This window comes from Corylus avellana, chromosome 5 (genome assembly GCF_965113065.1).
Source record: "Corylus avellana chromosome 5, dhCorAvel1.hap1.2, whole genome shotgun sequence".
NCBI classification, from domain to species: Eukaryota; Viridiplantae; Streptophyta; class Magnoliopsida; order Fagales; family Betulaceae; genus Corylus; species Corylus avellana.
The window spans coordinates 29807953-29833742 of NC_142494.1; the positions used below are offsets into that span (position 1 = coordinate 29807953).

Consider the following 25790-nt stretch of genomic DNA (forward strand, 5'->3'; position numbering starts at 1 on the left):
TTCTTAAAAACAGCTGGCCCAGCTGGATGACTGAACAGTTGGAAGATACTATGCTGCCAAAAAGTACCTCTCTAGTGATCCGTGAGCTGATAGAGAGGGCAACGTTGATTGGAAAACTGAAAGCAATTTTGATTACAAAACCGAAAGAAAAGGACCTTAATAAGCAGCAAAAAGCCAAAAGAAAGAGCTCCTTCTCTTCCAGTCTGCTCAAACTCTCTTTTGCTCAGCCTCATATATCTTCAGAGCAGATTATCTGCAGCCGCCAGCAGAGAGGACAGTGACCTCTCCCACAATAAAGCGATAAGAGGGATCACAACTTCCCGCTTAACCCCAAGAGATTGACTTGGGTTTAAGGTTCCAGTATTTTTAGGGGCAAACAATTTTTAAAAATGCTTTGCACGGATTCAAGGTTTACCCGACTGTGAGGCAAGTACACGAAAATGACCCAACATTAAAAGGGAACTCGTTTAATGGCTAATGCAGAAAATGAGTGCAATAGCAACTGATGTGTTTGGAGCAGTTGCAGGGCACGTGAAAGCCAATAATGCTTTACAATGTGGCGATGCATGTATTGGTAAAAGCATGGAAAAGAAATGCCCACAGCGGCCAGTGTCAAACATGTATACAAGAGAAGCAATAGATCAGACTTCAAGGCTGACAAGGATGTTGCAGAACTCATCATTTTTTTCCTCTTAAAACAAGCCCCATTTACCCCAATGAAAAGGAACCCATGAATCATGATCAAGATTGAAGCAGTAAACAGAATGGGAATGTGAAGAGTGGGTTCAGGGAATGGGACAAGAGGTCTCAGCAACAAAATGGGCTTTAAGTTTTGTTTGGACGCCATGTTTTGTTACTGTCAATCTATCAGAGAATCTTTTGCATGTGTGACCTTTGAAAATATGCCGGCCAACTTATTTACTATTATTTGCACTTGTACATGCCTCTACATGTCTATGTCTCAGTATCATTTCAAATATACATGCCCGTGTATGTTTTAGGAAGCTAATTATAAATAAGATCCATTAATTTGCTTACAGATTTGCACATGCGATCACATGTTATAGACTTATGGGTCAAAATTTTTGTTTAATTTGCAAGTCGGGTTTGAGTTGTATCGAGACACTTATGGGTACGTATAAGACTATATAGGTCAACTATAATTCAACAAATTTAATTAAATAGGTTAAACCTATCAATCCTAAGTCCTAACCCGCTAATTAATTTCACATTAAGTTTGCTGGTCACGTCGAAAATTGCCAATCCTAAATGTCGCTTGTCGGGTCGTACCGATGCATGAGTATAAGAAGTTAATCATAATCCAATATATTTAATTAAATAGGTAAAACCCATCAATCTTTTTGCAAGTAATGTCTTAAATTCTCAACCTTAATTATGATAGATAGCTAGCAGCCTAGCTAGTAGAGCTTCTTATTCTTGCTCATATCTAAAGTTGAGATATTTTCTTTCGAACATTTCAAAGGTTTATTTTTTAGAAATTTTGACATATTTTATCATAAAGATTTTCTCAAATCTCAATAATTGTTTTCAAATTAAATACCAGCCCTTTAAGGTTTCAAGCTACAACAACAGACCCACGTACTTGTGCTGGGCCGGCCCAGCTCTTCAACTACCACCACCTATACTTGCTAAAACCCTTTCTATTTTTTTTTTTTTTTTTGTGTTATTTGGGGGGAAAACCCTTAAACCCTAAACCCTTCACTACCTCTCTGTTTCATTTCTCAATAGCCATGGCGTCCATGGCGAGCAGAACCAACCCGCTCCTCACCAGCCTCCCACAATTCCTAACATGGAGGTCCCTCGGATTCCGCACCGTCTGCATGGGCCGCCTCGGCTTCGCCACCCAGTCCCAGCTTGACGCAGACCCTCCTGCGGCTGTCGCTGGCACGAAGGTCCTCGAGACCGCCAGAGAGGAATTCGAGATTGGCTCGCGCTTGATCACGCTCGAGACGGGCAAGATCGCCCGGTTCGCCAACGGCGCTGTCGTTTTGGGCATGGACGAGACCAAAGTACTGTCCACTGTCGCGGCCGCCAAAGGGGACGCTGTTCGGGATTTCTTGCCCCTCACTGTGCGTGCAGATTTAATCCATTTTTAGCTAATTATAATTTGATTACACGTTTTTTCCTGGGTTTGATTTTGTTGAATGTGCAATTGGGCACACGATATTTGAGCATTTCTTATTTTTGTTTCTTCTTGATGTTATTTTTCTTTAAGTTCTGTAGGTTTTTACTCTAGGAAAAGGATTAGGTGCGAATGTGTTTGTATTTATTTATTTATTTATTTTCAGTTTTCTTGTGGGGGCAATAGAAACAAGTTCAGTGTATGCGTATATTTAAATTGAAATTATGGACATTCAGGTTTTTATCTGAATGGGTGGCAGTGGAAAACAGATGTGTATTGTTGAGGTTATGGTTGGCGCATTATAAACTACAACAGTAAAGGAAATCCAAAGTTGGAGAAAAGATAAACCAATGAGACTGACTCCAATAGTAAGACGAGAAAAGGTCCTTACTACAAGGATTGCCAAGCATGTTTCTATCTTGCTAGAGAAATTTCATACAGCCTTGCTGATATTTGAGCCATTTGGAAAGAGCAATCTGGGGCCCTTGATACCGTATTTCCCTTTGATATGGGCGTATTTGTTAAAAAAAAAAAAACATTGTTGCTCTACTATCCCTCGTTATTTTTGTGGGTCTTAACGGGTTTTTCTTCTTACAAGGTTGAGTATCAAGAGAAGCAATTTGCCCGAGGTGTTATCCCAAGCACATACATGCGGAGGGAGGGAGCTCCAAGAGAGCGTGAACTTTTATGTGGTCGTCTTATTGATCGACCTATACGACCACTATTTCCTCCTGGATTCTACCATGAGGTTCAGGTATGTTGTTACTCTTTTCGTTGGTTAAGGAGTATTTTGCTAGAGTTCTCATTTGTGACTTTTTGACTCTTATTATATATCCACTAATATCTCCTGTTTCATAGGTTATGGCAAATGTTCTTTCTTCCGATGGAAAACAAGATCCAGATGTAATGGCAGCTAATGCAACATCAGCTGCTCTTATGTTATCAGATATTCCTTGGGGTGGCCCCATTGGTGTGATACGTATAGGGAGGATTTCTGGGCAATTTATTGTAAACCCAACCATTGATGAGGTAAGGCTCAACCTTTGATCATAATTGTCTTTGATGGATTTCTGTATGCTCTGTTTTCTCAAAGCATCACTTACATTATTGTCTTGAGGACCTTTTAGGTCGCAATATTAGGTTTTACTGAATTTTGTGTTTGAAATTTTTTATTTTCTTCTTCCATGTTGCTGATCCTTTAAATGCTTACTTTGAAGTTAGTCTATTTGCAGAGTTACTGCATATATGGTAAAACTTTTAGTAACTATACTTCCTTATTTCTTTCATCAGTTTTTTTTTTTTTTTTTTTTTTTTTTCTTTCTTTCTTTTATGTTTATTCTTGGATGTTATATTCATATTTATTTTTAACATATGGAAAAACAAATTAGTGGGGAGACACATTTATAGGGCCCTTAGATGAGATGCAAGTACCTTGCAGGGAATTATATGCACAATGGACAAAAATAACTTAGTTTATGTCAGTAGCCATGATATTGACCTTTGCACTGCTGCCTCAGTGTCATTTGCTCCTTTTCCCAATGCTTAGTCCTATGGTATTCTCTTTGAGATGCTATTCCATTTCAACTTCTTGCTGTCTTTGAAAAACCTTTCGTATTTCATTGTTATAAATCGATGTTCCCTGAATTCAATTTGCCATAGTTAATGAGTCATACTTTTTTTTTTCCCATAAAGAATAATATGCATTTTTTAGTCTACAGAAGAAGAATATAATGAAATGACATCAAGAAATATATGGGATATCGCTTTTGCTGGCAAGTAAAGTACTAAAACAATTCAAACATAAATATTTTATTGTCTTGTATGTATTTTCAATATTTTAAAGTTGCAAACTTTCATAAAATATTTATGGCTTAATAGCCTTTTTTTAAGCACTTTCCTGATTGTTCAGAATGATATCTCTTACAAATTATACCTTTCCAATTTGATAAACGTTGGCGTCACATTGCCTACCATAAAACTGCTTTCAAGCCTTCTTGCAACTGTGTGAACATTGGTATTATTGGCATGGAAGTCTACGTTCTCTTTATATAATTGGGTATCCTTTCCCATTTTCTTATTTGTACTTATTGGTTTAATGCAGCTTAGCTTAAGCGATCTTAACTTAGTATATGCCTGCACAAGGGACAAAACTTTAATGATTGATGTGCAAGCTCGTGAGATCTCTGAGAAAGATCTCGCAGCTGGGTTAAGACTGGCTCATCCTGAGGTAAGTCTTGGAACTTGTAGAAATGCTCTAGAGTTTTTTTATTTGTTGAATGCTACTGATGCTTGACTTTAACATTCAGGCAGTGAAATATCTTGAACCTCAGATCAGACTGGCTGCTAAAGCTGGTAAGTGTAAGAAAGAATATAAATTGTCTATGGTGTCAGATAGAACACTGGAGAAAGTTAGAAACTTGGCAGAAGCACCTATAGAGGCTGTTTTTACTGATCCTTCCTATGGCAAGGTACATACTACCTTTGTTGATGATAATAAGCATTTGATTTTGGGGAATTATTTTCCAGCTCTCTCTCTCCATGTTATACATGTGTGTGTGAAGGTATGGTGATTACACTGCCAATTCTCTTTTTTAAAGATTTTATGTTGTGTTATGATTTAAATCCAGTTTGAACGTGGAGAGGCTTTAGATAAGATTACACAAGATGTAAGGAGAGCACTTGAAGAAGAATGTGATGAAGAAAGCTTGAAAGTTTTACCCAAGGCAGTAGACACAGTGAGGAAAAAGGTATTCCATGCCGCTATAACTTATCTGGAGATAAACTTATATGCTCTCTGAAATACTCTTCAACACCTTTTATCATATCCGTGCTTCTTAAACACTGAGTACTAGATATGTTTGCCCTTCTTTTCTCTTTCTTGGAAAGTTCTAGAATAACAGCTTCAACCAAATGAATTGCTATTCAAGAACAAATTATTCTGTCTGCCGTTTCTTTCAAACTTGATTATACACAAGTATATCCTTGATTTGGGGGTTGATATGTATCAGTGTGTTGAAAACCTTTGGAATTTAGAATCGGGGGATAGTACTGGACCATATAGTACTACTATCTATGATATAATATCGAGATATGACATTAATTTTTGTGAGAAATTCACATGAATTAGGCCGTTGGATTCTCTAATATGTACTGTAGGCCTAGGGGTTCTATTCTTTAGTTATGTATCTCTTCTATATTTTATGTTTATCCCGCGCTGACATCTTTGAATGTTTGGGATTCTTTGTGTTGTATAAACATATCAGATTGTACGCAAAAGGATTATAAATGAAGGATTTAGAGTTGATGGGCGACGTCTTGATGAAGTGAGGCCTTTGTATTGTGAAGCTGGTAGTTTTCCTATATTGCATGGGTCATCAATTTTTAATCGTGGAGATACTCAGGTGAGGATACATGTTTGCTTTATGCTTTGATGGGTTAAGAGTTAGGTACCTAATTTTTGAAATGACAAAAAGAAAAACTAAATTTTACAATGTTTGAGTATTTAAGAGTTCTAACCTAAGCACAACAAAATGTTATGCATAGGTTCTTTGTACAGTAACACTTGGAGCACCCGGAGATGCTCAACGCTTGGAGTCCGTAGTTGGTCCCCCAACAAAGCGCTTCATGCTTCACTACAGTTTTCCACCATTCTCAATAAATGAAGTTGGTAAACGAGTTGGCCTGAACAGGCGTGAAGTTGGGCATGGTAAATAATTTACACTTCTGTCAACAAAATTTAAGTTAAGATTGAATAGATGAGATCGATTTTTGTGTTTACCTTCTGGGGATGCTTTTATTTGTTTCACAAGTTCAGTTCATGCTTATTTAGCTGTTTCTGTTTTAATTTTTGAAATGTTAACTTGGTTAATTTTGAACTCCTACCCTTTGCTTACTCCTGGTTTTGTTGATTTACAAATGATATGAAAGTCTTTATTCAGAAGCAAGAAAGTAAAATTACAGCATGAAATAGAATAGAATTGCTTTATGTAGACAACATAGTTAAGTTTGTATGAAGTTATGGTTGTGAAATCGCCATTGAACTTTAAAAAATAAGAACCAAACACATAAATGGAGGTGGAGTGAACCAAGATTGGAATATGGGTTCACTCAGGAGTAGTTTTAACACACTTTAAGGACTGTTAACGAGACTTTTGTCTGCATTTGAGTCAAGCCCTTTCCAACCCTCTGAATAGGTCTGCCATTTTCAACTTGGATCCGAGTGGAACTGACCTGTCTGAAGCTAAATTCTAGTTTCTCACCATTAGGGCCGCACAAAAGTCACAGACCAAAGTACATTAGTTCCTTGGAGATTGGATAATTGGATAATTGTTCTGTTCTTGAACTCTTCCCAATCTTAAGAAAGACTTGAAGCATGCAAGTCATAAGGGATGGCTTAATTGAAGAGAATTGAAGACTGCCTGAAACTTTTTAACTGCTCAAAAACCCTTTCCTGCCAATTAATGTTTGCATCCTAAAAATCACATTTTTATCAACCTTCAGGAGTCTGATGATACAAAAAGTTTATACCCATCGAATACTTACTAGAGCTTCTCCCCAATATTGCATTTTTGCTATCTTGGTTTGCTATCAAAAAGCGAAAAAATCGCAAAGAACAATTGGAGTTGGGAATATCAATCACACTATTCACACAAAAGAAGTGTGCTGTGTTTCCATTTTATGTGAGTGATTGTTATATCATTTGCTGGTTGACATCAGAGTATTCTATAACTTGGATTCCTTTGTCTTCATACGCAAAGATTTCTGTTTGAAGTGCACAAGATCGGTTAACAACATAAAATGCCTACCTTCTGAGAAGAAAATTGTAAAAAATGTTAGAAAAAGTTATAATAAAAAGTAATTTCTGCTATCACTTGTAGGAACTCTTGCCGAGAAAGCTCTGCTAGCTGTATTACCTCCTGAAGATGATTTTCCCTATACGGTCCGTATCAACTCAGAGGTCATGGCCTCAGACGGTTCAACATCTATGGCAACTGTCTGTGGAGGTATTCTTTTCTTCCTATCGAAGTAGTGGCTCTTGCCATGCCATTTGTTACTCATAATTTTTTTTTGTTATTTGCTTGCAAAATGGGGAGTCCATTTTCTGTTGTTCCTTAATCTAGATTAATCTAATAGGCTAGTATAAGTGTGTGTAATTTTGTGTTGGTAGAGTTTGTATCATGTTATGTTTGTTGCTGGATCTTTATAAATCCCTTTAACCTTCAACCACGATAGAATGGCATTAGTTTCTTTTGTGAATAAATATTCTGCCTGACATATAAGCCTTCTCTTTTGTAGGCAGTATGGCATTGATGGATGCAGGCATTCCATTACATGAACATGTAGCTGGTGTTTCAGTGGGTCTTGTTAGTGAAATTGATCCGTCAACTGGAACAATTAAGGACTATCGTATATTGACTGATATTTTGGTGAGAGTTCTTCTTGGCTTCTTTGTATTGTCTTCTGCACTGTGGTTGTCTGTGCAAAATTCTTTTTGGTTCTGCTGTTTTCTTAGTTTAAATTCTGGTTTCTGAAAGCCAATAGAAACCTTCATTTCCTCATCTTTTGACTTATATGTTCATATGTTTTGTCATAAACTTGTTTTCAATTAAGTGCTTGAATCAACGTTTCCTTTTAATGAAAGAAGTAATTTGATTCTCTGTTGAGACTTTGAATTAGCACATTGGTCTTCAAGTTTTTACTTTTGAGCTTTTAAAACCATAATAATATGTTTGTGTTTTGAGTTTTAATTATTACATATAGGTTAAAAGTCCAAATGTTTACTAGTGGCCTATTGCCAAGTTGCATTAAGAGTTATATATTGGATTTCCCTAGGGACTGGAGGATCATCTGGGAGACATGGACTTCAAAATTGCTGGCACGCGAAAAGGAGTTACAGCAATTCAGTTGGATATAAAACCTGCTGGAATTCCTTTAGATATCATTTGTGAGTGTTTGGAGCCTGCACTTAAAGGTCGTCTTCAAATCCTTGACCACATGGAGCGAGAGATCAATGCACCACATACTCAGGATGATAGGAATTCTCCTCGATTAGGTTGGATTTTGTACCTAACTGAGCTTTTGAGTTCCGTTTAATTGGCACACATTACTGTGGTGATTGTACCTTTTGAGCTTGAGAATTTATTGCCATCATGCAGCTACCTTGAAATTCAGTAATGATGGCCTACGTCGCTTGATTGGACCTCTAGGAGTTTTAAAGAGGAAGATTGAAGAGGAAACAGGTCTGATTCCTACTTGAGAATGTCTTACACAGTCTTTTCACAAATTATTATGCCCCTCTCTCGAATGCATATGATTTAGTTAGTTTGGGGTTCTTGTTTATAATTTGACCAGTACCTCCCTTTTTTGGATCCTTGCACATCTCAATACGGTTGGTGTGGACTCTTTTTGTATCTTATTATTTTCACGAAATAATACATACATATTTGGGGGGGGGGGGGGGGGGGGGGGGAGTTTTCTCTGGTGATATTAGTAATGTTCTTTAGGATTCATAGATCCACGTCTCCATACTTGTTTTTGAGCAATGATCCATGCCATTTGATTTTCTTGACACCATTGTACTTTCAATTCATGTATCCATGTTTCCATACTTATTTTTGAATGACGATCCATGCCATTTGCAAGTACTTGACACCAAAATAATCTGCCTTCAAAATTTATTTGGATAGGTAAACTGTATTATTCTTTATTACTCCTGATAATTTTTTTTTCCTGTCGGTTAAAAATGTCCTTTCTTCATAAACAAATTTTCTCTTTACCTGTTTTCTAATTATTTATTTGATAAAATAAACTTTCTTACTGTACTTTTTATTTCTGACGGATGATTTTTGTCTATTAGATGTATCCCATTAATCTATTTAAGAGTGGACTAGTATCTCATTGCGGCCATGAAACCAAATTACACACCTTTTCAATCATATTTGAACTGGCCTTAAAATCTCAAATATGTGGATGTTTATTTAAGTCACTTTTATACTTAAGATGGAAAAACCATCAACTTTGGTTCTTACATACTTTGGGAATGATCTGTTCGCAATATTGAGATTATGTTAATCAATTCATGGTTGTACTTATCATCGCTTATCATTAATTATTTTTTATGCCTACCATAATACAGGTGCACGAATGTCTGTAAGTGATGGAACACTTACCATAGTTGCTAAGAATCAAGCTGTAATGGAAAAAGTATTAGAAAAGGTAACTATTTCTTTCAATTGAGCTACTGTATTCCAAATTTAATTGGATGTAAATTGGATTTTTTTATTTAATTAGTGGTAATTTTAACTGGTTCCAATTTCTATGGATATGAGGATCTGTTCCAGACTTCCAGTACCAATAAAATGAAATTATGCTTCAGATCTTTACAACACTCCTTCCTCTGAGGAATAAATAAAAGAAAACAAAAGTAACACACGCAGGAGAGAGATTATGCTTCATAAGTTTCCTCATGGTTTTCGGGCTGCAATTTTATTATTAAAAGCACGGTAGTTTTGGAACCATAACCTAATCTAGAACTGGGCCAACTTCAAAATTGAACTGACTGAAACTGTACTTGGTTTGCTCTGCATGTGGAAATGATGGCATGATTCATAATTTTTCCATGTGCCTTATGGTTAGCCAGTAGTGATTAAGTACGTATTTGTGTTCTGTTTTAACTGTCTTTCATTTTATTTTGTTCTGCAGGTTGATTTTATTGTCGGTCGTGAGATTGAAATCGGAGGGATCTATAAAGGTGTTGTAACTTCAGTAAAAGAATATGGTGCATTTGTGGAGTTTAATGGTGGCCAGCAAGGCCTTCTACACATTTCTGAGTTGTCACATGAGCCGGTATGTACAAGGGAGGAGAAGTGCTACTTTAGAGAACTTTATCCCACCTCCCTAGGGAAAAGTCCATATATCCCTTTCAAACTACTATCCGATTGTCAATGTTCTCTCCAAATTAAAGATTGTGTCAATGGCCCCCCTCCCTCCCAAAACTACCAAAAATGATCAATATCCCTCCCTTAATGTTCTTCTATATTTTATGCCAGTTTTTCAAGGTTCCTTTAGCCTTCCATATCATTTTCCATTAGATCTATTTGTGAATAGTCAAGGGATCTCCTATTGCACATGGGAGTTTTGCATATAAAGATCATTAGTATACATCCATTCATGTATTATTTTTCATTTTTTAATGTTATTATTTTTTTCTTCATTTCTTCATCATTAATTTTAGATCTTCCATTTGATCAGGTCTCCCGGGTTTCAGATGTGGTATCTGTTGGCCAGCAGGTTTCTTTGATGTGTATAGGCCAGGATGTTCGTGGTAACATTAAATTATCCCGTAAAGCGACTTTACCTCGACCTGGATCTGACACAAATGATGTGGTTGAAGGATCTGTTCCATCTGTTGTGAAAGAAGAACCTAATATTTGGGCATCAGTTGAGGAAGTCTCTGATGGTCAAGAAAATCAGAATTCCACATCAGAGGAGTTGTCAGGGAGCAAATATGAAATGAGCGGGGTAAACCCCTCTACTTCCTCGATACCTACAATTCTAATTCGAAGTGCTGCAGAGTGTGATGAGGAGGAAAAATCTGCTGCTTTGAGTCCGAATCCCAAGAGGACCTCTAATCCTGTTGGTGCTTCTAAATCAGAGGGAAAGTCAAAGACATCCTCTCCTCAGGGTGATTCACAATTTTCTGATTCTATCATCTTTCCAATGAAGAATGTTAAGAAGTCAAAAAATGTCTTGGAAAATGGAGAAAAAGAATCCCATTCTACCCTCAGAAGTCAAGATGGAGATGGGAATAAGTATGATTTTGCATCTCTCTTACGTACTAGTGATGATTTGTCAGATAAAATGGATGAAGTCAAGGGTCCTATAAGTGCGAAAAAGATGAAGATTGGAACAAAAGTTACTGCCAAGGTATATCAAATTCGCACACATGGGTTGGTCCTTGATTTGGGTGGAGGACTTCGTGGAATGTATCGGTTTGAGGTATGTGCCATCTGTTTTTATGTTTTTGCAATGTTCTAATTCCTTTGTGCTTCTTATGATTTACTTCATGCTTGAATATAACTACCTTCTCCCCCACAACCTTTTGTCTTGGTTACAAAATCTTGTCTTTCCGGGACATATCTAGGTCAAAATTCTATTAAATTTTATAGTTTAATATACTTTTTGTTCATATAATTGGCAAGTGCTTTTCATGTGGCATTTTTTTATGACTTGGAAGATATGCCAGTTAATATGGCACTTAAAAGAGGTCAAGATAGGTGTGGCTCAACTAGCTGGCACAATTGTCCACCTGGCAACCATATCAACTAAAAATTCATTATTTTGTTTTGGTTTTTTAATTAACTCAAAGCGGACATCATGAATGTCTTCCATGATTTTCACGCTAGAGGTATGTCTGGAAAAAGCCTCAATGCCACATTCATTTCTCTTATACTGAAGAAACCAGAGGACATAGACGTCAAGGATTTTTGATCTATTAGTGGGGGAAGTATACAAATTTGTTCCCAAAGTTCTAGCTACCAGGTTAAAAATGGTAGTGGATAAGATCGTTTCTAAGCCTTAGAATGCCTACATCAAGGGTAGGCTGATTCTAGACTTTGTTCTCATTGCCAGCAAACTGATGCAAAAATTTTACATATAGTAATGATAACAGTTGTATTTACTTTATCAAACCTCTTGCCCATCTCTAAGGATTAATGCCTCACAGCTAGCTAGAATAATAGGAGACCATCTTGCGTTATGGATCATTGTTGGGCTTTGAAATAACAGTAAAGCATGACTGCCTAAAAATACTTTTCTTTCCCTTACATTTGGCTCCATGAGGATTACATTCTGCCTTGTTTTGCCATGCAGACTAATGGAAGAAGGGATTTTGGGCTTGGTGACGAGTTACAAGTAGAGTGTTCAAGCTTTTCTAGCAAGGGAATTGCAGTAGTGTCTTTGGTGGATGATCAATAGTATTGTATCTACAGTTCTTCTATGAGATGGGAACAGCAAAATAATTGATCTCAAGACATTTTTGTCGCTGCTGGGACATGTTAAATTTTGGCAACTCCAAGGGATAGTTCAATCGGCTAGGGATTACACTTTATGAAGTGAATGTCACTAATTCGAATCTTCCTTACCTCCTCCCCTTGAGCCAATTACTTAAAAAAATGGTAAAATTTTGGATGAGCCTTGTTTATGTTCATTTATTGAGTAAGGATTGAGCAAGAGTTTGTGACCTGCCTAATCCATGAGAATATCATGAATGCTGGGGATCAGTTCAAGATCAATTCTGTATGAAGCTTCCTCAACTTCTGCAAGTAGATAGAGAGTTGTATTTTGGAAATGCCCTTACACAGATTAGACAAGATGACATATAAAATCCCGATTGGGTAGGTGTTACATGTATCGTTTGTAAATTATACTTTATTGCTATCTTCACTCTGTCAAAAGGGATGATAAGAAAGCGCATATATCTGGAGAAAACAGAGAAGAATATTACTGATGATGATGGTTTCTGGCCCTTTAAAAATGGATTTTTCTTCCTCTGGTCATCTGTTGCTGTTTCATTTCGTTGTTTGTTCTCTCTGCATCATTTGAACTTGGGTTGAAATAAATAGGGATAGAAAGAGAAAAGAATCGGACGGACTTTCAAGTTTTTGATTCATTACAGTAAATGTATTCTTGGTTGAGAAATGTTCATGTAATTATTATGGATTGAATCCTTCTGCTGATATTTTCTAATGAAAAACGTACTTCCTTTTGCAACTATTCTCACGTTATCAGATATTCCACGAGAAACCACAAATGTTTTTCAGCCGAGTAATTAACTATTCTACGATGGATGAAGTCCAATTACTATTAAACCATGCCACATAGAATAGTAAAATAAGAGAAATGTTATAGTACAATTAAAATATTATTTTTTTGCCCATAAAAGTCTTAGGCGGCAAGAGGCCACAAGTTCCATCCATGTGGCCTCTGATGAGGCCTGTAGCCTCTTACCACCTAAGCAGTGATGGAGTCACGTTACCCCTCACGGCACCCCCAAGTATTTAATTTTTTTTTTTTTTTAACACATGGCACCTCAAAATAAATAAATATATATATATAATAAAATTAAAAAAATATATATATCTTTTTACAATTTTACCTGCCCATTACCCAAGTCACAGCAACCCTTCTTTCGCATCCTCCATTTAACCCACGACAATTTAACCCATGGCAGCCCTTCTCCCGCACCCAAAAAACATAAAAAAAAAAAAAAAAAAAACAAATCTCTAAGACGCTCTCTCTCAGACTCTCTCTAGTCTCTTCATTCTCTGTTCTTTCTATCACAGATTCACAGGCAATGCCTCGTCTCCTCCTCCCTGGCTTCTCAGTCGCTTTTGTAGTTTTATGTTATAGTTTTAGATTTTTGTTCTAGTTTCTTTCTTTTACCTAGTTTTAATTTTGAATTTTTCGATTTATTTTATCAGTCTCTTGAGGTTGTATGGTGGAGAACACAAAACTGGAGAACAGGAAAAGGCGTGGGAACGATCAAACTCGATAATGCAGCTACCAAATAGTTTAGTTCTCTATATTGAAAGGGAAATTGCTGAGAACTTCGATTTAGATTCGATACTTGATGATTTTGTACTTTTAAGAGATCGTAAAGTGCAGTTCTAGACACTTTTTTTTCTTTTTTTTTTTGGTATTTCTGTCTTTTTGATATAGTGTCAACATGTTACATTTCTAATATATCAATTTGAGCACATATTTATGAACTTCTATAGATATTTTTTGTGATGCATATATTGTATGAATTACCAAATTTTTAAGGTAAAGAAAATTTCTAAGACACCAAAATTTTTTTGGCAACCCTCCTAATATAAAATGGTTGGCTCCGCCACTGCACTTAAGACTTTTATGGGCAAAAAATGATTTTTTTTATTGCACTATAACATATCTCATCAAATAAAGCATTATTCTCAATTTAATAAGCTAAATTTGGAAGAAATTTCTCCAACTCACTTTGGTCGAACTTATCCTTAATGGGTGTCGTTTCCTTTTGTAAAAACTTACGTAATATATTCATATATAGCTTTAATTAAGGATAACAAAAGAAAAAAAAAAAAAACTGAAAAGGAGCAAACCTTGGCAGTTAATTAATCATCAAGTTTTGAGTTGTATTTGTTAGCCCCACAGTCCACCTGTCGCTCAAAAGCTCCTAATTTCACTCTGTAGTTAGTTGCATTTGTTCGTTTCTGCCACCTCTGTCTCCAACCAAAACCTCACACATTTAAGGCCTGAGGTATAACCATATTCCTCTAAAAATAACAGGAAACAATGAAAACAAGAAATAAACCCAAAAGAAAAAATCAAAACCACAAAACATGCGGTAATCAAAATCTCATGATCTCTACTACAACTTGGCTTCCTCCCGAGCTCCCATGGCGGCGTCTGATCTTTTGTCTTTGATCTTCCTCGCCCTCTTATGGGTTCATGCCACACATGCAGACTCAACGGTGGACATGATTGCCCGCTCATGCAGGAAGACGCCTGTGCGCAACGCATCGCTTTACGTGGATGGGTATTGGCATCTGGTAGTATCAATGGAGCAGGAGATGGTCCGTAACAAGTTCGCGTTTAACGAAATGGGCGAGCCGCCCGATCGAATCTATCTGTTTTCGCAGTGCATGAACGATCTTTCAGGCGAAGAGTGTAAAATGTGTTTCGACCAGATGAAGACCCTCTTGCCCAGTTGCTTTCCTAACACAGGCGGTCGTGTTTATGCTGACGGGTGCTTTCTCAGGGCAGAGAATTACAGTTTCTTTGAAGAAATTATTGAGCCAGTCGATGACATGCAGGTAACGTTGAACCCTAAATCTCTTTAAAGTTTTTTTTTTTTTTTTTTTTTTTTTTTTTCATTGGAGGCATGCCAAACTCGTGGTTAATTTAATAAGCTCTTGAACCCTAAATCTTTCTTATATATTGAGATTGTAATGGTCATAATTACATTGCCATGACCATTACCAATATGTGTAAAGCTTTCAAAGTTTTCAAAATTTTTTTTTTTGTTGGCATAGGACTTGATTTGATTAATGTGACTTTTAGACTATGTTAGCCTTTTACTTTCTGTTCATGAAATGAGTTGTAAACATTCTTGATCTTGAACTTCTTGCCCTATATGTTGAAAGCTGCTCCTTAAATTCCAACAAATTAATTAATGTCTTTAAAAAATCAAATGGTTGGGATTTGTCACGTTAGTGTTAATCACTTTTACCAATCCAATATTTATCACCCTAGTATTATTTACTACATTTTACCTCTTTTTGAAATTGATAAATGCTACTGAGGCAAAATTCTGTTCATTTAATTTGAAAACAACTGTTAAGATTTATGAAATTGTATAGGACACAATACCCTAATTAAGGATTGTAAAAGATCTTGATCATTGACTGCATATAAAAAAAGGATATCCTGTTTTGGTTGAGTGATGTTAGGAGTTTGCTATATATGGTCGAGTCAAATAAATTAATATGGATTAGAAGAAATTTGTTATTATCAGTTTTTTTCTGCTGATTCTAGGAAGAAGTGGCTTATTTTAACCAGTATTAGTTGGAAGTCGGTGTCTAAATATTTTATTTTACCATTATCTCATTGAACTGATGTGACAGTGCTCATCAACCCTATTAAAAATAAAAATAAAAAAATTCAAGGACCGATGGACACTGCCATTTCAGCTCAATTTATATGACGTGACACTATATGTCTATAGTTAGATGCAATAAACAAAATTAATATGACAAAATTTATAATTAGCTCTTGATCATCCAACATGTGCCGTTTTGGGGATTGAGTGGAAACAGATATGCAGTGACAGTATGGAGGGGAGACAGGGGTTTAATGATACAACGAGGGAGTTGGTGATGGAAATTGCAAAAGATGCACCACATAACAGAGGCCATGCAGTGCAGCACCAGGAGTTGGAAGCAGGTGCATCCGTCTATGCCATGGCTAATTGCTGGAAGACTATCAACGCCGAAATGTGTTCTATATGCCTCGGAAATGCAGCTATGGCTTCCTTAAGTTGCCTGCCATCCTCAGGGGGCCGTGTCATGAACGCTGGCTGCTTTTTACGTTACGCTGATTATGACTTCTTCAGCAGCAGCACTGAAGCTCCCAGCATGTTATCTTATGCTATTTATGCTACGGGAGTGGTTGCTCTCTGCACTTTCACCATTACAATTGGATTCTGTGTTGGGAAAACTGCTTACCAAGAAAGTATTCAGGAGCCGAAACTAAAAAGTAAGTAATTTTCAAAGAAATTATTATCCCACTTGTGTAATTTTGTTTCTGATCAGCATTAATTATAATAATAGTTTGGTTAATTTGTATGAATTAATTCCATCTGAAGGAATGGAGACGGACTTATCAGTACAAGACAAAAGCCTGCAGTTTTTGCAGTTCAAGTACTCAACGCTGGAGAGAGCAACTGACTGCTTCAATGAAGCTCACAAACTTGGTCAAGGAGGATATGGTGAAGTCTTTAAGGTAAATATATTATGTGTTAGGGAGATAAAACGGTCATGAAGTTTTTATCCAGAGTACATGAATATACGTAGTTAAACACCACTCTAACTTAAAAGCCTAAGTTAATAGGCTTAGGTCCACTTATGTATATTAAGTTTTTATTTATTAATTTTATGTTTTTTCAATGTGGACTCAATACTCACAAATGGACTCACAACAATTATGAAACTAAACAGGGAACCTTACCGGATGGTAGAGAAATCGCAATTAAGCGTTTGTATGTAAGTGGAAAGGGGCGTACAGATGATGTATACAATGAAATGGATATCATTAGGAGAGCCCAGCATAAGAACTTGGTTCGTTTCCTGGGCTGCTGCTTCACCCACATCGATAGCTTCCTTGTCTATGAATTCCTCGCAAACAAAAGCCTTGACCATTTCTTATTCGGTAACAACTTCAATCTCTACTATTTTCTCTCTGAGTAGGAAATTAAGGAAAAGCAGTCAATTGGAAAATGATTATTTTTGTATGTTGATCGTGATGATGACTTTCTGTGGTGCCATGGAAGGAAGACCCAGAGAAGAAGAAGGAACTAGATTGGAATAAAAGGCTTGGAATAATCATAGGAACAGCTGAAGGTTTGGAATACCTCCACATGGACAGTCAAGTGCGAATTGTTCATAGAGACATCAAAGCAAGCAACATTTTGTTAGACTTGAGACATAAACCCAAAATTGCTGATTTCGGGCTCGCAAGGTTTTATTCTTGTGACGAGAGCCTCATCAGCACTGCCATTGCAGGCACACTGTAAGTCTACTTACAGATTTCATGAATTCCAATTGGGTATTTCTGTTGATTATCATTCATGCCAATGTATGCTAACAAAATCTCCCTCTTGTTAACGGCTTCAAGAGGGTACATAGCTCCTGAATACCTTGCTCATGGAAGACTAACTGAGAAGGTAGATGTCTACAGCTTTGGGGTTCTTGTGCTCGAAATAGTCAGCGGTCATCGGAACAGTGAATTTCAACCTACAGAAACGTTTGAAACTCTTGTTACTAATGTATGTAAACTCATCTCACAACCTTAAGCTCAAACTTTTTTTAATTAATATATTTCTTCATTTACTTAATTAGAGAATTTATTTCTGTTTGTTTGAAAATGCATGTATAGGCATGGAAGCGCTTCCAATCAAAAACAGTAACGGAGATAATCGATGTAAGCATGGAGATGGAAGACGTTGAAGAAGCTACAAGAGTTATTCAAGTGGGTTTGTTGTGTACACAAGAATCGGCCTCTTTACGTCCAACCATGACAACGGTTATTCAAATGCTTAGAGAAAAGGATGCCCATTTGCCGGTGCCATCCAAGCCTCCTTTCACCGAAGAATCCATGGAAATATCTCCCTCATTTGAATCTTCCCGCCGACGACCTTCTTGTTTATCTGATTTATGTACATTCCACAGTTTTAAAACAAGTGAGCCCGAATGATTCCTTTTTTATTTTCATTGGGCTCTTTCTCTCCCTCCCTCTTTTATCAGGTATATATGTTTGGGTTTTAGTTGTTTTATTTATGTATTTTTAATTTAATTTCTTTTCCCGTATCTACACTAATGCTAGAAATTACACTTTTATCTTATCAGTATCTCACTTTATTGGCTTGCTAATCATGTCAATTAAGTCTTTGAATTTTTATTATTTTTTAATAAGGACTGATCCAATGACTAATTGACACTGTCACTTCAATAAAAAAAGATAGTGTTATAATAAAAATGTAATTTCTAGTATTATTCTTCGTATACATGATTGATTAGTACTTGTAAAAAAATTAAAATGATTTATTTTCACTATCACATAGTCTCAATTATATGATTATCATATGCCTGTCTACTAAATAGGCAATAAATTTCGAAAGGTGTTAGTTTGTCTTTTTTGGCATGTTTGATCATATCCGAATAAATATAAAACTTAGCACCGATTGACACTTTTTATAACCTAACCACTTATTCAATGTGGGACTACTTTTTATGGTTGTCTTGTCACAATTCTCGCTCGAGACTATAGATTATAAGTTGAAGATCTGGCATGAATGGAATTGAAATTGAAACGGAAAGTCATAAGAGGGATCCAATAAGGTGGAAGGTTGCCTTTTGAAATATTAGGTGTATCTTTAACTTTTTGAGTTTGACCATAACTATATCCGACGATCAAGATTAAAATTCACTTAATACTTGAAAATATCCTGACTGTCCAAATTCAAAAATAAGACTTTTTTAACAGCCGATGTCTTTGAATTTTGCATAAAGCCCACCTATATTTCTTTCTAGTCTTCCTTATCTTTGCTGTATTTTGGCTTATGAGTTTCAGTCCAGCTATATTTTAGGCGCAAAAATTCCTTACGATTCCTTATATGACAGCGGGATGAAGCACGTGACCAACAAAAAAAAATGATTTCCTTTGACTTTTGGAAATTTAAAGCAGGTGGTGTTATGATGAAATTGTGTGACCAATTTCCAATGGGTAAAGTTTTCTTCGAACAGGATTGGAAGAATTTTTTTTAATTTAATTTATAAAAGTGATATATGTCTAGTGACATGGAGCCAGACAATTCATATTGAGGATGACACTAAATTTTTTTTGAGTGTGACGAGTGATAATTTGCGTTAGTACGAGAGAAAAAAAAATTCCTTTTTTTTGAGAGGGCCGTGTGTAATTTGAGTAGGAAAACAGAAAAAATAAAATAAAATAAAATAAAGCTTTGGAGGTGCCACGAGTGGCTCTGCCACTACATGTCCCTTGAAATATACATGTTTTTTTAATGAGATGGATAAAATTGAAATAAATTTTATTAAAAATTCATATGCATTTTATATGTTATTAAAAATAGAAAAATATGTCACTTTTATAGAATAAGTTAAAAAAAAAATTCCTCCAATCCAGTTGGAAAGGAAAACCCTATATATAAGAAATTCCATTACTAAAAGATTTCATAATAGGTGTACAGCACTGTACTTTGAACAAAGTGGACAAATTTCCACTTTCTTATCGGAAGGTCAGAACTAACCAAAAAAAAAAAAAAAAGAGGAAAAGTGAAAGAAATCATGACGGTGGTTGAGTTGAAAGGTGGCACCAGGCTTGTGGGGTAGAAATTTAATAAACTTTTTGGCTTTCTTCTCTTCAATTTTTTTTTTTTTTTTTTTTTTTTTTTTTTTTTCTGTTCTTTTTCTGTGGTTTTCTTACTTCATATACTTGTAATTGTAAAATCAAATGTAGAAAATGTGTACTGAAATTACATCTAAAAAAGAGAAGGGAAAAGAGCAAAAATCCAAGAAGATTCATGTTTGAGGTCAGCATATTCTTCTCTTTTAACAAAGTCATTTAAGAAATGGAAAGAGTTGGTAAGACTAGTGTTAAGTCTAACCTTAAACCCAAAAAGGGTATTTTTGTAACATCATATTTGTTGTTTAAATTTATTCCATGATAGTAGACATCCTTATAATTCTCCTTGGTTTCAAATTCTAGACACTCACTTTAATGTAACACTTTTATATCATAGATTAATATAGATTTAAATCAAGTGCAATTAGTTATTTGTATTGTAAGAGAGTAAATGAGCCTCACACTTACTAGAATATCTATTCGAGCTATCCCGACACTTGCTTACCCGGACCAGAGGAACTCACGTATCATCTCACATTTGTTTAAGATTTTTTTTCTTTTTTTTTTTTTAATCTAGTTATTTTTTTAATTAACCAAATCATTTGGAAACAAGAATTTGGGAAAAAATTTTAGGGTCTTTAGCATTTATCTTTTGAGAAATATGTCACTGTTTCATAAGATGGTAACACATCACTTGAAAATTAATTTAAAAAAAAAAAAATTGAGAAGTGTAACATTTCTCAAAGAAAAAATAGATTTATTATTATTTGATTTCTCATTTTTTAAAAAATATAATATTGAATATGTAGAAATTATATTTAATGGGAGCCCTACAAATTCAATGAAAAAGGAAAAGAAAAAAATATCATATTTCTCAAGTAAAAAAGGGGCCTTGAAATGGTTTGTCAAATGCGGTTGCTGTGTGCATTTGAATCAAACGATAAAGAACCCCACGTGGCACGTATAAAAACACTTTCAAGTCAAAGAAGGGGTCCCACCCAGACGGTGCGTTGTGAAACTTAAATGGATGCTCTATCAGACTTGCCAACATTGTCTCCGTCGGCGCAAAACGGTGACACGTGTCAATGTGGTATTTGACAATTTTTACTGAAAATTTGGATGAAAGTTAAGAGTACAAGAAATTATTTTAACCGACTGAATTATTGTGAAAAAAACTTTAAATTCCTTTTCACACCATCAATTCAGTAGACATTTATTAAAAGGACAAACCAAGCTGTCCACATTTATAGTGTAAACTAGGAGGTTACTAGTTTGAATCCCCCTCCTCTCTTCTTGTGCAGACATGTCAAAAAAAAAAAAAAAAAAAAGGAATGAGTTGGAAGTTTTTCATTACACTTTCCTCCTATTAAGTTGTTTAACGTCCATCTAAAGGAAGATTTAAAGGTTGCTTTTGCAAATTATCATAGTGGGTCATGATTCTAAGAACGCCGCGTGCATGACTGTTCATGCACGCCAGGCTTCTTTCTTTTTTTTTTTAATAATTTTTAAAATAATAAATCACCCCAGCGTGCAACACGCCAGGCGTGATGTTTAATATCACCCTATCATAATAATCTTATAAGTTTTTTTTTTATCTCTCTAAAATTAACGTGACTCTTAAAAAAAATTGTCAAATTTAATAAAAAATCTTAATAAAGAGAGTAGAGTGAAAGGAATAGATATTTTAAAAGTCAATAATATATATTTTTTAAAGTGTGGGAGAAAATTATAATTTAATTATAAAATTGAGAGGTAAAGTACGTGCAGTTAAGCTTATTTGTCTGTCCAAACTATAAACCGGCAAGCGCACAAACACTCCGGAAAAACAGGAACAGTCAATAAGTGTATATAGGAAAGTGGAAAACAACAAGAAGAAGAAGAAAAAGAAGAATCAGCCAACCCAACCCCCATGCTACTTTTTCATTTCACCTTCTTCATTTCTCTCCCTTCTTAATTAGCTCATTGCTGCTCTGCAGATTATCTTCATGATATTGATACCCACCATGAATTCCATGCGCTACGAAAATCCAACATGGGTTTACTCTTTCTTCTTCTTCTTCTTCTTATTCTCGCTCTTCTCTCTCTCCCTCTCCGATCCCCGGACATCTCAGCCAGGCATCTACTGCGGAGCCTCCAAGCCCCCGCTATCCGCCAACTTCATACCAACCTTTGTCAAAGAAATGGAGAGCTTATCGCAGCTCGTCACCGCGAAACACTGGGGGACCCACTTTGTCAACTCCACGCCGCCCATGTACGGACTCGCTCAGTGCTTCCAAGACCTTTCCCACACCGACTGCCTCCTTTGCTACGCGGCAAGCCGCACCAAGCTTCCCCGCTGCCTCCCGTCGACCTCTGCTGCCATATTCCTCGACGGCTGCTTCCTGCGCTACGACAACTACAGCTTCTACCGAGAAGCTGTTAACCCTTTGATGGACAACGTCAACTGCAGCTCCAAAAGCGGCGTGGTTGCGGATGAAGTAATTGCGAGGGTTGAGTTTGTGAATTCTGTTAGGTTTGCGATTGAGAACGTGACGAGGACTGCCGTGACAAATGGAGGGTTTGGATTGGCGGAAGTGAAGGGGTCGGTGTATGCCTTGGCGCAGTGCTGGAAGACTGTAGGGAGTGATGGATGCAGAGAGTGCCTGGAGAAGGCCGGGAAGGCGGTGAGAGGGTGCGCGCCGAGGAGGGATGGGAGAGGTCTGTTTGCCGGGTGTTATTTGAGATATTCCACCGAGAAGTTTTACAATGACAGGGGAGAGGCAGAGAATGCAAGTCACGGTAATTTTCTTTTGTTTGTTTGATGGGAATTCAAGGGAAAAGAATGAGAAGACAATATATTTAATTTGAATCTGATTATTTTAGTTGTTTGGTTTCCGTATAGTAATGCAATTTAACCAACCTGCTGTTTGATTTCTTGGGTCTTAAATGGTAACAGGGGAAAGGGGATAAGATTCAAATATTTTGTTTTCCATCAATTTTTCTCAGCAGGGAAAATAGGAGGATATTTATTTGTTATTTATTATTCATCTACTTTATTGGCTACTCTTTTGTCCCATTATGGCAGTTGCATTTTGGACTGAAACTCACCTTTTGTCTAATGGTGGATTTCTTTTTTTTCTTTTTTTTTTTGGGTGGGATTTTCGGTGCTATTTGATCTTCTCTGACCATGTTGATGATACTTTTTAATGGGCTAATTGCTTCCTTTACGTGTTTGTTGTTGTCCAGGTTCTTCTCGAACAGGAGTCACGGTAGCCATTGTCTTGTCGGCAGTCGCCTTCCTAATGCTTTTTCTGTTTGCCGCATTTGCAGGGTATGCAAGATTATCTAGGATCAAAGAAGGTATGTACACTTGTGAGAGTGTCTTGATTGAGACAAGAATTATAGCTGTTCCTCATGCAGTATTAATGTTCTAACTCTCCAATCTTCCTTGCACTTCAGAGCGCAATAATCTGGGCCAAATTTCAACCAGTATTGACAGGCTTAGTTTGAATTTCAAATATGAAGCTCTTGAGAAAGCAACGGACTACTTTAATACATCAAGAAAAATAGGGCAAGGAGGAGCTGGTTCTGTGTACAAGGGGACTCTTCCAAATGGGAAAACTGTTGCTGTTAAGAGATTGATTTTCAATACCAGGCAATGGGTGGATGATTTTTTCAATGAAGTGAATTTGATCGCTGGAATTCAACACAAGAATCTTGTGCAGCTTTTGGGTTGCAGCATTGAAGGCCCTGAGAGCCTCCTGGTTTATGAGTATGTACCAAACAGGAGCCTTGATCAATTCATTTTTGGTAATTCTTCCTTCTTTACTCCTGAAATTGCTGTTGGTGTTACTCTGCTGAATTCTAGTATGATTATGGTCTAAATTTGCAAATGAAAACATACAAGCTGAGAAATGGGAAGGGAGAAAAAAGTAGTAGTGCAATTTCAAACTGGTGATGATCTCTAGCTAACTCCTTTGCAGACAAGAGCAAAGTTCAGACTCTAAATTGGAAGCAGCGGTTTGATATCATTGTTGGAACAGCTGAGGGGCTTGCACATCTTCATGGAGGTACTAAAGTAAGAATAATTCACAGAGACATAAAAAGCAGCAATGTTCTTCTGGATGAGAATCTAACTCCAAAGATTGCTGACTTTGGCCTTGCTCGATGTTTTGCTGCTGATAAAACTCATCTTAGTACTGGAATTGCTGGAACATTGTAAGTAAAAGCTTCTATTTACCATGATTTAGGAATGTATAACTGCACATCTATTGTATACATAATATGTTACATTATTCCTTTTTGTCTGCTGGAACACCGGAATAATTCAAGATATTTGCTCCAATACCATATTATATCACCAGATATTTCAAAAACTTAAACTGATAAGAAATAATTGATTTAATCATTTAAAACATCTATTTTCACTGGCTCCTATCTTTTTGTCATGATGTTCTTTTACTTTGTCATTAATCTTGCATATATTTTGGTGGAACAGAGGGTACATGGCTCCTGAGTATCTTGTTCGAGGACAACTTACAGAGAAAGCAGATGTTTATAGTTTTGGAGTGCTGGTTCTTGAGATTGTATTCGGTAGGAGGAACAATGCCTTCATTGAGGACTCTGGTTCTCTTCTACAAACAGTAAGACCAGGCTCATTTATATTCTTCACTTTTTTTTTTTCTTTTTTTCTTTTTTTTTTGAGCAAATACAAACAAAAGGGAAGGGTTATATAGGGGATCCTTCTCACTATTAATTCTAATAGAAGATAAGATGGGAGAGATACAACATTCTAGGATTATGCTCTTTGGTTGTGTGTGTATAATTTCATTTTCACCTCAGGTATGGCAACTCTATCGAACAAGTAGACTTGCTGAAGGTGCTGACCCTTGCCTGAGAGACAAATTCCCTGAAAAAGAGGTATCAGATGTGCTTCAAATTGGGCTTCTGTGCACACAAGCTTCAGTTGCTTTGAGACCATCAATGGACGAAATAGTTCAGTTGCTAAATAATAAAGATGGTGAGATTCCTATACCAACGCAGCCTCCTTTTCTGAGTGCCAATGTGCTTGAGCCATCCAGCTCCATCAAGTCATATAGCATGAACAGCTTAGGGTCGAACGCCGCAAGAAAGACAGAAGAAGCATCCTACACCTCCACAGAGTCCTCTAGCATGGACAGTTCAGATGGGCTATCAAGAATCTAAGAATTCTTTTTAATGCAAGGATAACAATGTAAATTCACATTTGTGGGTTTGAAGGAAATCTTGCGTGATTCTCTGCAGCAAAGCAACCCTCCAAGCAACAAGGCTATGGAGATGCTAAAGAAAGTATAGGTTTTTGCTAGTCAGAACTCATTAGCAGATTTACACCAAGAGATAGGAATTTTTCTTTTAATAATTTTTGTATTCAGGGAGGAAGTTCTGGAGGTTTGGTAACATATTTTTGCTCTCTGGTTTTTCTTTCAAAGACACTTGAATGCTTCCATAAACCATAAAAAGTTGATCAGGCAGTGTAGTTCCTTGTACTTGCTTGCTAATAAAATTTTTAGTACCAAATGGGGATCACGTGCAATTAGCTGATCATATTGCATGCAATAATAATAGCTAATGTGAAAAAGTAGGCCACAATACGATCAAGTTGTCTGATCAGCTACCCGAACAAGTGAGAGACTTGCCTATCCTAGAGTTAATATTCATCCGAGTTGGTTTGTTTTTATATACAAGTCTAAATTGTTCATGTTTCCTTTTTCTTCTTTTGGTCATTCTTATTACCATTGGATGATCAAAATGTAGAGTATATTTGATGCTCATGTTGAGGCCCTTTTCAGAATTGAATTGTGTGGGGTGTAGCATACAGTTGGTAGTTTTAAATAAGTGATTAATGCGATAGCTGAGGGAGATGGCAATAGCTTTGGATTCCAATGAACTGCCACATGGTCATACATGTGAAGATGAGATGGTATAGATTACCCACCTCATAAGCGGCTTGAAT

The 25790-nt window shown here is 36.4% G+C and overlaps 3 protein-coding genes across 3 annotated transcripts; all 3 read left to right on the forward strand.

Annotated features, from left to right (window-relative positions):
• Positions 1–1704: 1704 nt before the first annotated feature.
• LOC132181362 (polyribonucleotide nucleotidyltransferase) lies at positions 1705–12916 on the forward strand. The gene is made up of 16 exons (XM_059594552.2): positions 1705–2090; positions 2742–2897; positions 3002–3172; positions 4245–4370; positions 4450–4611; positions 4771–4890; positions 5407–5544; positions 5687–5849; positions 7021–7146; positions 7439–7569; positions 7976–8195; positions 8299–8382; positions 9279–9358; positions 9845–9988; positions 10394–11140; positions 12014–12916. The coding sequence occupies exons 1-16, from the start codon at positions 1752–1754 to the stop codon at positions 12116–12118; spliced, it is 3012 nt and encodes a 1003-aa protein (XP_059450535.2). The 5' UTR covers positions 1705–1751; the 3' UTR covers positions 12119–12916.
• Positions 12917–14577: 1661 nt separating this feature from the next.
• Positions 14578–18175, forward strand: LOC132182212 (cysteine-rich receptor-like protein kinase 46). Its single transcript, XM_059595402.2, has 7 exons — positions 14578–14994; positions 15997–16435; positions 16545–16681; positions 16897–17107; positions 17233–17467; positions 17573–17723; positions 17834–18175. Exons 1-7 carry the CDS (start codon positions 14578–14580, stop codon positions 18149–18151), a joined length of 1908 nt encoding a protein of 635 aa, XP_059451385.2. The 3' UTR covers positions 18152–18175.
• A 3402-nt stretch (positions 18176–21577) lies between these two features.
• On the forward strand, positions 21578–25249 carry CRK42 (cysteine-rich RLK (RECEPTOR-like protein kinase) 42). The gene is made up of 6 exons (XM_059593070.2): positions 21578–22597; positions 23045–23158; positions 23258–23608; positions 23782–24016; positions 24297–24441; positions 24641–25249. Exons 1-6 carry the CDS (start codon positions 21805–21807, stop codon positions 25001–25003), a joined length of 2001 nt encoding a protein of 666 aa, XP_059449053.2. The 5' UTR covers positions 21578–21804; the 3' UTR covers positions 25004–25249.
• Positions 25250–25790: the final 541 nt, after the last annotated feature.